Genomic DNA, 14403 nt, shown 5'->3' with positions numbered 1-14403 from the left:
ATATATAAGGCTGAAAGTTAGATGAGGAGTCAAAGCCGGGCTCCATCTGTAAGCTGGGCAGAGACACACCACCAGGGGAGAATTCATCCCTCAGTAGCGTTGGCGTTGATAGCTGGTAATGCAGCCATGTTCACAAAACTGAGTTTCTTCTGAATTGCTTTTGCTTGGCCCTGTACAGGAGTGTGGCAGGCTTGAGGTTTTCCTGAAGGCTTCTGCTTCATACAAAATGTACATCACAGTGTGCCTTTAATGCCTGCTCTGACTCTCAGGGAACAGAATGCACCTTGTGAATATTTTCAAGTGAATCATATAATCAATGTGCAAGCTTACATTAATTAAAGTTGAGCCCTCTGAGAACTATTGAGTCCGTGACAGCACTTCCTTTGTACCGAATAATCTTAATATCTGTGTGGCATAGACTTCAACATTTTCAAGCAATTAAATCAACTAAAATTTTGCGTAGAAGATGATTTAGAAAACAGTGTGCTATAATCATGTTAATCATGTTACTAGTGGCTGTTCTTACCATGCCATAGGCTTCTGATGGGCAGCAAAGAAAGCAAGATTTAAACCTGGTTTAGTGTATGCGGCTTCTGCAAATAGGACAAAGCATTTGGGACTTATCCTCTATAGAAGAAACCCGTTTCTATCTACAGGACTATAATGATATGGGCAGTGGGACAACCATGGCTCTTTAAGTGTATTTTATCCAGCTGAGAAACGCAGACATTTTACCCTTTTCCTTCTTGAATGTTTTCCAGAACTCTTTAGATCTCAGACTTCTCAGAGTGCTGGTGGATAAAGATGTTTCTAAAATCAGAAAGCCGAACACTCTGTTCACTTGATAGCGTTATTTCAGTTTTGGCACAACTTTTGTGTTTTAGCTGATAAGTGGTTCCCAAAGCATGGAAAATGAATATTGGGGGGGAAAAAAAAAGGGAAAGCAACCTTTCCAATAAAGGTCAAAATGTACAGAAATTAAAACGATGCCAGTTATATCAGTAGCATATTGGCTCCAATGCACTCAATCACTAGATATAAACAGTAGTTGCTCAGACAGCTAATTACAGTCTTCCTGCAGTTGGCTTCATGTAAGACAGCCACCCACCTGCCTGCTACCACTTGCAGGATTAGAGCTGTCCATTACCTTCACTGCTGTGGATTATAATGTTACAGTTTGCCAGATTCTGTTTTAAAAACAAAACAGAACACGTTTTTCTAGTGCATCTCCTTTCCGAGGGCTGCTGCACCATCTAAGTGTGGGGCATCACAAGTGATTCTCAGCCTTTTCAGTGGACTCATTAGAGATGTATGTTTGTCAAAATGCAGTTTGTGCAATTGATTTCCTATTACATGGAATACAAGAGAAGTTAGTGGGAGTTTGCCTTCTAGCCATTTGGGATGGATTCATGATTATAATAGGGTCAAGGTTGCTTTTTATGTAGGAATCAGAGATGGTCCACTGAATTGCTACTTAAAATCTCTGCACAGCAACCCCAAGTACTGCTAGTACAGGAATCATCTGTCCTGCCACAAGCAGGCTGGCCTGTAAGCTTTGTGAGGAAGAGCCAGATAAGGATAGTTAGAAATTGTGAGACTTCTGCTTTGTTTGGTTTGTTTGTTTAGGTTTGCAATATAGATCCTATAAAAGCATTTGAACTCAATGTTTGTTAGTTGGTTTTCTCAAGTTTATACAAATTGTTAATATTTGGCAAATTGTCAGTTTGTTTGTCCAAAGCAGGAAGCTGAGGTGACGGCTTGCATCATAGTTTCTGGAGCAGCTGCTTTCTCAGACTCTTTATTTACTTTCCATTTGAACTGTGCTGTTATTTCCCAATTCCAAAGGATCTCTTTCTTGTTGATGTGTTTGTGGGTTCTTAGTTTCTGAATTAGGAGTACATATTTGAATCCCTGAAAGAACTTCCCCATCCATGCGAGCTCTCTTTGGCAATCACCCAGAGCCATGCTGTGCCATCTAGGTGTAACTGGAATTCCCAGTCATAGGGTGATACTGGCTCTGCTTGAATGAGCTATTTAAAAGTGGATCCAGTAGTGATGCAGGGCATGTCAGCACTTTGGAGGTCATTTCAGATACCAGGTGTATGATATGCCATCGTATGATATAGGAGGAATGCAAAGGAGAACAGAAAGGAATTGGAGCACTCTCAAAACACAGAATGCAATGGCTTGAACAGACCGTTTGCTCAAGAAAAACTGAAGTCTTGTTGATAAAACAGTCTATAATTTCACTGTTTCAATACCAGTATTTTACATTTACTTCTGGATTTTTTAAGCCCTCAGAAAGTAATTGCATAAGACTATCAGAATTATGGGAACCTGAACTTACACTCAAGTTTGAGTGTAACACTTCTGTTTGCCGATGTACTTATCATGCCAGCTAGCTGGAAGAATGGGTATATGCTGGTAAAATTTAGACCATCTGTGTGCCATAGTGAAAAAGGTAGTTTGCTTTTAGCAGAGTTTTTACTGTCTCAAATATTAATTAGCAAATATGTATTTTTTCCGCATCTGATAACTGAGAGGAATTGCTACTATAGTGTTAAAATGGGGCATAAATAATTCATGGCAACAAGCATTAGAAAACATGATAAGCAGTTTTTCTATTAGAATACGTATCACTCAGAATTTTTTAACGTTGTAGAAAGTAGGAACAGGGAGGGAGGAAATTCTCAGTCATGCTGAATTTGTATTGTTTATGAAGGGCAGGTGTGGCTGTTTGATATATCTCAAGGTAGATCGCAACCCACATCCACCTGGAGTTTCAGCCACTCTAACTGTAGAAAGCCTTCCAGTTTCTATTCAGCTATTCGAGAAATTAGGTATCAGATAAATATGTACTTGCTAAGTTCAGTGAGCCAAAACACGGAGTGCTCTGAATCAGAGTCATTTCACAGAGGCTACGAAGATACACTGCCTAGGGCAGCTGGGGCTGCATGAAGTCACCACTGGACAGAGCAACACAGAGGCAAGGAGAAGGGAAAGGGATGGATGGAAGAGCTACTGATAAGGCAAAGATAATAGGGATTAAATACTCTGTGTGTCCTCCTCGTACCAAGTGTCCCTTAGCTTCAACTGGATGGCCTTCTGTGAAACCTGCCATGCTTATGTAACACAGAGGAAAGTAGAAAGGGAGAAAAGTGTTGGGAGTTCAAGAATGATGGGATGTTGAAAGAACTGAAAGACGATAGGTCTAATATCTAAGCCATAGATATTTATTTCTGAATCCAGCATGTTCACACTTTTATTTTAATACAAGAGCTCTGCACTCATTGCTGATGTAACCTTTTGACTTCAGCAGCTGCACCGCCAGTGAACTTGATCCCATGTGTTCATTTGCAGTCATTTTTCCCCCAGTACAAGCTAACATTTTCCTTCCTATTATTCACATCCCTGCATTTGCTTGCAGAACTAATTACTTCCATCTAGGCAAGCTTATGGGTGTCTAATTGGGGCAAGGGGCAGAAAATGGAATTTCTTTCTGACGTTCATGTTATTATTTCAGGAGTGCTTCTTCTTGTCCAGACAATGTGCCAGACAGTGAAGCCTGGCATCCGGGCACCCTGAAGAACTGCAACAGGCAAAGCAGAGGGCCCAATTAAATATTTAAGCATCTGAGTGCGCTGTGCAGGTAGCAGGGGATAGATTACATTCAATGAAACCTGGCCTGCAGCAGGGTGGGCGGTAAGTGCTGGGCATGAGGACGCTGGGGAGAGCAGTGTGCTGAGGAGGCTGCTGCCATACTATGGTCAGCAGGGAATGGATCTGGCACTGCTTCTGCCTCTGCCACTGTGACTGCATCGTCCTGTGCAGGATGTCCTGTAGGTGAAACGGATCTCCCTGCATGCCGCGCTCTGGTGGGAGAGGGAAGGGGAGCTTGAGTTTTCTGGATGCTGGGCTTTTGTGCATGGGAATGCTCTGTGCCTCCATCCAGGTCGCTCTAGGAGATGGCTTGCAATCATATTTTATTGAACGATTTCTGTTTTCTGTTTGCTTTTAACTCTGGCAATGGGGCAGTAGGACGCTGAGTTCCTGTTTGAAAGACAAAACCCATTAGATCTGTGTGATGCCAGCGTTAGTCAAGGCTCTTAAATCAGAAGTCATTTCAGCAGAAAGACAGATTGGGGACTTGTGAATCAACATGTTGGATTGCTTCTGTCTTTACTTGCTAATAAATAGCATCTATACTGATGGCGTAGTTACTGGTTTAAAAAAATAGCTAAGAACAAGGGCAGTGTTTATACTTCCTATAGTTACATGTCTGTTTAACTTATTCTTTCCTCCATGAGAACTTGCCTGTGACTGGAAGCTCATGTCAGTCCTCCTGGAATTGAGGACTGGGCCTTGAGACTGGAGGCTGAGGAGGTTACTCTGGGTCCTGCAGCTGCTGGAACTTTCACTTCCCTTAAGCAGGGGGCTTGGCTTCTCGTGTGACTGTAGACTGGATCAGGCACTGCATTTGTGTTTGTTTGCTTTTCCATTGAATTTATTAGATTGGTGTTCTCATTATCAGTGAGTACTAAGTGTTGCTAATGCTGTTTTTCCACATTTTTCTGTAAACCCCCAGATATATCTTCATTTAGTTGTGTTTTGTAGAAAAGTCCTTTGCCTTCTAGCACCCTGTCCAGGTACGGACAACATCCATTCTGGTTGGCATACAGCAGCACTGGGGTTTTAATCTTATTAACATGGTTCTTGTCTGGGTCTTAGCCATTAACTAGATGCAAACTGAGTGTTTGTAATGTGGTGTTTTCTGTGTGTATGTGTTGCTTCAATGCACAAATAAAGCTGGAGGTCCTGCTGTTCTCCATGGAAGTACAAACTGGAAACCTGCCCTGGGCAGCTTACTGCCTCACTGGGGAGAGAAAGAGGAAGGAGACACTTAAAATAACAATGTTTTTCTTTAAAAAAGAGAGATTGGCTTTGCAGTGTTGTATGGGGAATTGGGCCAGTTACAGACTGTGGTGCTCCAGGCTCCTTGGGTGCTGCATCAGGCTACGCTAAGTATAGGTATATTTCTAATTTAATGTGTCATAATTCTTACTGTTAAACAAAACTAGAGATGATGTTTGACAAACCGAATGTGTGAATATGAATTCAAGCTTGTTATTTGATGAGCGGAATCGTAAGCATGACATGTGTATAAACAGGTACATGTGTGTGTTCGTATGCAAATGCACACCTGGTGGCACTCAGCTGAAGGAAGATGCTTAGTTGATATTTTGCAAGACAGACATGTGGGGCTTGAGGCATTGTCCCATTGAGCCTGTGGGAAAGTGCTCTGTAGATCCAGCAATGCTTTTCCTGCAGGGCACAAGCCTGGCATTGCCTGTGCTGACCTGCTCTGCTGGGACAGCACCAAGCAAAACAGTTCAGTACCTCATTAAAACCGTATTCAGGAAAATATCTTTATCATATGTTGTATGATGCAGAGTATTGATTTATTCCTTTGGCTTCCTTGCAGCATCTACTGACTGGGCTCTGGAGTTGTCCAGATCCCCATGCAGTGTCAGTGGGGTATCTCTAATCCTCTTGATTTTAACAAGAGTTTGATGATATTTGACATCTTTCTTGAAGCTCCGTTACTGCCTAGAGGCATGAGATTATGAGCTGGTCTTGATCTTTATTGAAAAGTTTATACCCGGATGTGTGGAGAAAATAGGCTTAATGCACATTGTGAAAGCAACTTAAAAAAAGGGAAGAAAGTAAGAACTGAGGTATTTGTGGGCTTGTTTAGGTGTGTTCTTACATACATTTTTTAGCTTTGCCATTCTGAGTTTTACTGATTACTTTTTATGTTCTGGCACTGATTGCCATCTCATCCTATCGTGTATCCTGCGTGTGGTTATGAAACCAACAACACTGGAATCACACCCTCAGCAATTCAGCATTGTCTTTTTCCCTCCAACAAAAAGAAGACATCTAGTCCCATAGTTTTTCATGCACACACAGTTTTCTGAGAACCAGAGGCAGCTCCCATGCCAGAAGCAATCACTCCCTAACAAAGTATGATGCTCATGTGCCACGAAACTGTGTCTGGAAGCAAGGCGAGCTGCCTGTGGGGCACGGAGATGTATCTGCATCACTTTGGTACTAGCGCAGCAGGTGGCTGGCTTATCCACCTGTTTCATTAGTGCCTAATGAAGCACTCACTAAATTATTTCTCACTGGTTCTGAGCTCAGTGCAGCCAACAGAACCCCCTGGGATGCCCCAGGGTCACCTTTCCCTGCCCTGTGTGGGTGTTCCCTGTGCTCACCTTACTGGCTGTGCTCTCTTTCTTGGAAAGCTGAACAGGGCTCACCTGTTCCTGGATGGTCCTGTAGAGGGTTTTCTGGTAGAAAAGCTTCCCTAGAGAAAAGCCATGGTTCAACCAAATGCTCTGTCTAGGAATCTGCAGGTTTTACTTCTCAGCTCATGCTATTCTAGCTCCTAAGGAGAAAATAACTCCAAGTTCCCATGCAATTGCTGTCAGTCACTGGTTAGAATACAGACAGCCCCAGACAAGACTTGGATATTCCATCCCTATTGAGCTACCTGCAGCAGTCAGCACTACCTGCACCTGCTTTCTAGCCTGCTAAATATCAAGTACTATAACACACAGTGCACAAGAGAGAGGTAAGAGAGAAAACAGCTTTGCTCCAAGAGCTGGTGGACCTCCACAGTCCTTTACCCTCCCTGCCTCCATCAGATTTCCCCTTGGGGTGACACTGTCCCTGCTAGCCCTGGGTCTGTCTCATTGTGGAATACCTCCCATTCACACCATCACCTTTATCAACTTTTAAAATTCTTTTATATCTGTTAGAACTATCTTTTATGTGTGTGGTACCCCAAACAAATGCTCCTGATGCTGAGATGAAGTGCACCTGTGCCATGTGCTTTACATATTGAATATGATCCTGGCTATCAGAGTGCAGTTGCTTACTAGAGGGATTACTTCAGCACTGAGTCATCTTCATTGCATTCAGAAAAAGATAAGTTCTTCTTTCCTATCTTAACTGAGAGGCCACCATGAAAGCTTATAAATACTGTGCCACAGTGGATAAAGAGACAGGATCAAACAATTACCAACATGCTTTATGCAAAATAGCTGAATTAACAGCATTAGCAGTGGATTATGAAGCATGCTAGTTTCTTGTTGATGTGCTCACCGGTGCACTGAGGACAGGTTCTCTCTAATCACCGTGCAGCACAATGTCTGTGAGTGACAGTGTAACTCCTCTCTGCATCTCATTTCTCCCATTGTGCTTAGTGAGCAAGCACAAGCACATGGCTGTGCATGTAGGAGCCCCTGCAGTTCCATTTGTTGATGTCCTAAAACAAAACAAAACAAACCCCAAACACCTGTGCACACTACACACAGCTGTTACTGAGGCAGCTTAACTTGTTAACCTGTTAGCTTGCAAGAAATGTGAACCAGTACCAGGGTAGGGCACTCCCATTTTAAATACCAGGCGTGTTTTCCAATCTCTGGCACTGTCCTTCAACCTTATCTACACCACAGAATTGCACCAGTGAATGGTATATCAGTTTTCATTTTGAATGAAAACTGCTTCATGCAGACCCCTTGTGCTCACACCCCTAATTCAGTGTAAGGAGGATGTGCTTTATGTTGGGTTAAAGTAATCTTACAGGTGAAAGGATAAAAGATAAAGCAACTGTAATATTGGAAATAATGCATTTAAGAGCTGTTAAGTTGGAGGTTCCTAAAATTCAGTGTTGTATAAGGTAAAATGAGGTTGTGTACAACATTGCTGCCCCAAGCTTGTAGCTCTGCCAGTCACTATTTGGCATGTTCAGATTAAGAGTACCTTAACTGTTGATTGCAAGTCTCACCTGTAGGTAAATTGATGCAAACAAATGTTACTTGTGCAGGCATGGGTTGGGTGTAATTCACTTACATAACGTTACCCTCCCAGGACCAGTGAAGCTTAATTAAGGCTGGTAAAGCTTCTTGCAGTTCTGCAGGTAAACTTTGGCCAAATGGTCAGTGATGTTATAGAAGGTAGTTAACATCTTATGTTATAAAGGCTGTGGAGGCATCCTGCCAGTGAACAATACTCTCTGAAGGTCTATCTGTGTGGAGTTAATGTTTAATACAGGAGAGGTAAACGTAGCATGAGAGCTGGCAATGTGGTATGAGTCCAGCCCTGCCCTGCTGGCAGCGTTCCCTCTTGTTCCGTGGGTGCTTCTGTTTCCTGTGACTTTGTGTACCCTGAAGTGGGTTATGAGCACCCTCCTGAATGGTCAGTGCCAAAACTCAACTCTCACGGGCCCCAGCTCTGCCCACTGCAGATCTCAGTCACAGTCCTTACCTGGCCACAGGCATTAGGTCTGCATGGCGTGCTGTGTCATCCAGCGCTGGTTGCATCAGCTCAGGTCCCAGAAGCAGTGTAGACACCCTGCTTTATCTACATGCTTTATCTAGACTAATTAGGTCAGTGGTTTGTCCAGGATAATTGTCTCTGCTAATGAGTCTGAGAGCAGTGTGCTGTTTGGTTCCTGCAGCTCAGTGGCCCCTGGCCACACCAGGACATCTCCAAGTCATACTGTCTGTACCAGGACAGCTTCAGACCCAGAGCAAGCCTACAGCTCCTCACAGGGAGCAGAGGGACAGCACTGAACTCTGCTCTCTTGTGACAGCAACATGATGCAGCAGGGCATGGAGATGTGTCAGGGGAGGGTCAGGTGGGGGTTAGAGAAAGGTTCTTCACCAGAAGGTGGTGAACATGGAACAGCCTTCCCAGGGTGGTAGGCATGGATCCAAGCTGCTGGAGTTCAAGGAGCGTTTGGACTGGGGGAAAAAAAGAAGCCAGAGCAAACTCCTATAATGTGTGGTGATGGGCCAGACCTGGTGCTTGAACCTGACTCTCCTACCATCCAAGCACACACAGAAACCATCCAGCAGCAGGCAGAGGCATATGTCTGTCTGTCGCCTCTTTTCCTCCCATAGACTTCTGTGAGGCTTTTTCCCAACAAAATCATCACATTCTGTTCATATGCTGAATGTAAATTTTCAGTCTCAGCTCTGTTTCCATCTCAGCATTTGCCATAGACCCTTCCTTAGCCCAGCACATTTGTTACACTGGTCTCTGTGCACCATGAGGCTACAGGGCTTGCAGAAACCCTGCTCTGCTTCCAGTACGAAAAATGAATGAAAACCTGAAAGTGCTCAGATTGGGCTTTTCACAAAGCCCAGATTAATTGGGGAAATGGACCTCATGTGGCCATTTTCTTGCATGTGCTCAGCAGCAGCACTTGCAGTTGTAGCGTGAGTAAAAGGAAAAAGGTTTATTTCCAGTGGGTGGCAGGGTGCAGAGATGTGGGAGGTGCCAGGAGCTGCCACCAGCACCCAACCATCATCACTCGCTGCAGGGAGCTCTCTCAGTCACCTCCAGCCATGGGTATGGTGCTCAGTGCTGCAAACCTTCTCCAATAAGCAGGAGGAGAAAAAGGAAACAGGGAAAACTTCAGTGCTTTCCCAGAATCTGCCTTGAGCTGAGTCCAAAATTGCTTATATAAAGAACGGTTCATTATTACAAAGCAACGAAGCGAGGAAAGATGGGATGTTCATGCCATATCTTCTGCATTAATTAGTTGCTAAAGATGCAGATTGCCACAGCAATGGAGCCGTGGATGGGTCAAAAGCAGAACTGTCTCTCAGATTTACTAGAAGTGCTGTTCCTGAAAGCTGGCAGAGTAGGAGGCAGCTTGCAGTGCAGCCTGTAGAGTGTTTAAATGAGGGTGCCATTATAAGGAGAACTTACTGGTCATGCTTGTTCATGTCTGAGAAATGCCTGAAAGCATTGGAGAGAAGTTAAGGATGGAAAAGTCCTCTTGAATTGAAAAAAGCCTTCGATCAAACAGGTGGCTGCTGTATGTACCCCACAGAACACGTGTGAAACCAAGCAAAAAATGATACCCATATTCAGTATCAGTGCAAGCTGCGGCTGAGTGTGCTAAAAGCAAGCTCAAGGACAACAGAACCAGGGAGCTGTGCTGTTGCAGAGCATTAAGCAGTTTGCAGACTGCATCAGATGCTGCCTGAGTCCTCCCAGAGCTCCAGAGTAGAAAAAAAATCTACCAACATTTGAGTTTTTGGCTATTAACAGACCTAAAAATCTTAGATTGGACTCATAAATATGTCAGCCAGCCTCTGCAAGATCTTGGTTGCTGAAACAGGGCTCATCTAACCTTCTTCTTCAGGGTTTGAGAGTGAAGGTTGTAGCAAAAAAAGACTGGTTTCAATAAGATCAAATGGAGGATGCAAGAAGGAGTTATTTCTTATGGCTGTAGGTAACTTGAGCATATTAGAAATGAAGGGAAAACAGAACGCCGTGTTGTCCCGGGACAGCACTACAAAGAGCTTTCCTCAAACTCACTTCCAGTTGCTGCAGGTCTCTGCAGTGACACAGAACAGTTATCCCCGTGCCACAGACTGTGGTTGACCTCTACAACTGGTTTTCATGCAATAGGTTGGGTGCTCTCCCTCAGTTGGCATTATCTGATCAGCTCCCACTGCATTGCTTCTTGTTTTACAGAGGGAACAAGCTTCCTCCCTCTCTTCTAGTCACGCTTGCTTTCTTTTGTCTGGCTTTTGTACTCCACTTCTAAAGCAGCTGGAGAGGAAAATCACGTTAAACAAAATGAACTCATAGATGTCAGTAAAATGGAAGAAAAAGGAATTTAGAAAAGAGTTATAGAAACAAATGGCATTTTGCTGCGCTGTGGTGATTTCCATAGGAAGTCTCAATCTGTAAAACAGTGGAATTAATCATTACTTAGAAAACAACTGTTACACACCTAAAGATGTCTTAAGAGAGAGTTAGGTCATTTTGGGGTCACAGAATCACAGAATCACAAAATGACCCGGGTTGGAAGGGACCTCAAGGATCATGTAGTTCCAACCCCCCTGCCTAGCAGGGCCACCAAACATACGCCTTTACTAGATCAGGTTGCCCAGAGCCCTGTCCAACCTGGTCTTGAACACCTCCAAGGACGGGGCATCCACAACCTCCCTGGGCAGCCTGTTCCAGGACCTAACCACTCTCCTAGTAAAGAACTTCCCCCTAACATCCAACCTAAATCTTCCCTCTTTTAACTTAAAACCATTTCCCCTAGTCCTGCTATTATCAGCCCTTTCGAAGAGTTTACTCCCCTCCTGGGAGTAAGTTCCCTTCAGGTATTGAAAGGCTGCAATGAGGTCACCCCGCAACCTTCACGGGGGTCCACGGGGTTATGTACCATGTGCATCTGGAAGGTTGTCCAGCTTCCTAAATTAATACGCAAATAAAAATATCTGCAGCTCTGTAAAGAGCAATTGAATGTCAATTATTTACTTATTTGGCTCTGAAATATTGTCTTCTCACCTTCTTTTCTCTTGTTTATTTTGTTGTTGTTTTTCTGTCGAAAGAGGAGGGCATTTGTATAGAAATTATGGAGAAATCTGCAGTTTCAAAGCATAATTGGGAACTTTATGTGTGTGCTTCGTTTTAAGAACATCTCTCACTGCAACTATGTAATAGTAAGAACAGAAGTAATCATCTAGAGTTCTGAATGTAACATAAAAATCAAGATAATAATAATAATATGAAAATAATAACGCGTGGAGCTTATTTCTGAATAAAAGAGAAAAAATATTTTGATGAAATGAGGGGAAAATTTTGTGATGAATGTGGCTAAGGCTTGTCGTGATGGAATTTTCTAGTCAATGGCAGGACTTAAACCCTGAAATTCTTTCATCACAAGTCTCCTTATTGAAATATCTCATGTATATGTGTGTGTGCACGAGAAAATCTGCAGCTACTTTGCACCAAAACCAAAGGTCCAGTCAAGTGACACTACAAAGTATGGGGAATTTGGTCCAGTTCCGCAGATTGGGCATGGGACTTAATGTCTCTCCTTGCCCTCTTCAGAAGAAGCATTTTTTGGAAAAGTCATCAATTGCTGCATTCTCAATAACATTCTCTTTTTCTCTCTGCAGGTCCAGCTGCCCAGCGCCAGGTCCAGAATGGGCCATCTCCAGATGAGATGGAAGCACAAAGGAGGTGAGTTGGATTAATCATGGTAAGCTTCTAGTTTGTAACTGGGATGCAGTCCTTGCTCACTAGTAAGCATCATTCTTTCTACTCATACCTACTTTGTGTTGATTTTGAGTGCTCTGTAATTATTGATATTGCCTCTGTAATGACTTGCAAAGGATGAAGTGAACTGAAGCCCTAGGTAGACTCTGCTTAAAGGCAAGAAGTCTGTGGTGTGTGTTTCTCAAGTAAATTAAGAAAGCCTAACCATACCCTGTTCTGGATTGCTTACTGGCAGTTGCTACTCATGTTGCCCAGGAAGTATGCAATGGACTACATGCACTGCCAGGAATAACTTAGGCTCATCATATGATTACTTCCAGAATCATATGCCATTCCTTTTATAAATGCATTGCTCTAAACAGGCTAACAAATGAAACTATAAACTCATGCCCATCACCTTATACACTTAGTGCCATTGTTACATGGCCTTTTCTCCAGCCACCAGCAGTAGTCTCCTTGATGTCAAAGGAAGAAGGTGGTCAGGAATGTCCTTCCTTCGATGCCTTCTCCATAATGAAACTAGAAGGATGATCTCATTTCAGCTTTTCTGATTCAGCGAAGACTCTTGTAGCAGCGATATCTTCAGCTACCCTTGCCCAGCAGAAGGCATACGTACCCAGTACTGAGCAAACAACCCTACATGTGATTCTCTTTCCCATTCTACAAGAATTATAGGGAAAATGCAGGGAAACTACTTCCCTGCTCCTTTATGACAAACCCCAAATAGCCTGAGGCTTAACAGGGATTTATAGGTGACTGTTTAAGGTGTGATGATATGTTGCTTGGGCTTGATAAGGGTTACTCTGGTAGTTGAGCTATTAAAAAGGTGAGGGGAAAGCTCCTTCTCTGTGCCTGTGTGCCACTCAGCCTGGCTGGAAGATGTGGTCCAATGCTGATTGAACCAGTGGGAGCTGCTGAATGTGCAGATGTACAAAATTCAGACCTCACATTCAGGTGTACGTTCAACGTGTGACCAGCTTTAGTTAGAGAAAAGATTTTAATTATTGACTTTTTTGTTTCCTTGTTTGGAGATGGTAAAAGCCCTTGGAGTAGATATTATTCTACTGCCACGGGGCATATGGTTCTGGGAAGGCTTCTTTTGCTCCACTGGACTGGAATAAGTTATGCCAGTATATGCACTTAGATATTATTGCATCTGCACTAGAGGATTTTCAGCTTTAATTATGTTAATGCACTCTTAAAACAGAGAGCAGGCCTAATTTTAGGCCTCTGTTTTTTTAGCGTCTTGTAAGCAGGCAAGGAAATCAAGTTATTGTAAATGCCGTGCAAATTTGTGTGCTTTAAAGACCTTTATACAAATGTTTAAAGAACACATTTTATGTCAGAGGATGCGATTTGTCCTTTCTTGTACTTTACTCCTGGTATACTCCTTAAGCAGCCTTGTACAAATCTCGGTCTTTATTTAGTTCCACTGGAACAAATGTGACTTCCTTAGAGTGTAAGAACTTCTCCTTTTAGCATGTGTGGGAGGATGTGCTTGGCTGGTACAAACTGCTCCTGCCCAAGGGCAGACAAGGCTAGCATGAGCCCAAAAGACTTCAAATGCCCATTCTGACCCTAGTTCTGAGGAGCACCTGGCTCCTCCATCTGCTCCAGGGGCTCAAGGGACTTGGATACTTCTTACCCACCTTCCTTTCCAGTTCTGTACCTGTGGAATTTTCCCATGCCCATCCTCCAGATGAACCTAGAATTTGATCAAGGTTTAAAGAGGAGAGTACACATCGAGTCTTTCATCACCAAATCTTGCTAATAAGTGCCAAGCTATTGCAGAGGACAGTGTGCTTATGGAATTCTTAGTATGTCCTTTTAGAACTGGAACTTCAGCAGCGAAACTGATGCTGTAGTATCGGTGTTCACTGCATAGCTACCCAGTAAGAGCCAAGATATGAGCTGATGTCTATTTGATTTAGATTGTTCTAGCTGATGTAAAACCATTGGATTCAGCCAACTGTGGCTGTCCCTCAAAACTTTCCACTTTACACATTGTACATAGAATAATTTTTCCAGATGCCTGTAATGATTTCCTAGAAATTGCCTGTATTTGCTGGATTGCACAACCTGAACATAATACCAGCTTACGATTGATCTATCTGTACTGAATAATTATCATTGTGGATTTTCCCAGACCGTCTATTAAATTAGAACTGAAGCTCAAGGGGATTGTTTTGCAAAGTAAGACATTCTTTTTGTTCCTACGCAACGTAACTTTATTTTTTATAGATATTTTTTCCATTAAAAAATGTCTTTTATTTTAATGTAAATAAGAAAACTGCAGACTCATTT

General features: G+C 43.0%; 1 protein-coding gene across 7 annotated transcripts in view; it reads left to right on the top strand.

Annotated features, from left to right (window-relative positions):
* EVL (Enah/Vasp-like) overlaps positions 1 to 14403 on the top strand; it is a 126312-nt gene that overhangs the window by 96647 nt on the left and 15262 nt on the right. For all 7 annotated transcript variants that reach the window (XM_072337694.1, XM_072337698.1, XM_072337695.1 and 4 more), the window contains exon 4: positions 12000 to 12063. In XM_072337694.1, the coding sequence (XP_072193795.1) occupies positions 12000 to 12063 (64 nt within the window). The remainder of the gene's footprint in view (positions 1 to 11999; positions 12064 to 14403) is intronic.

This window comes from Excalfactoria chinensis, chromosome 5 (assembly GCF_039878825.1).
Source record: "Excalfactoria chinensis isolate bCotChi1 chromosome 5, bCotChi1.hap2, whole genome shotgun sequence".
NCBI classification, from domain to species: domain Eukaryota; kingdom Metazoa; phylum Chordata; class Aves; order Galliformes; family Phasianidae; genus Excalfactoria; species Excalfactoria chinensis.
Note: the sequence above shows the minus strand (reverse complement) of the source record. Positions and strands in the feature narration are given on the sequence as shown.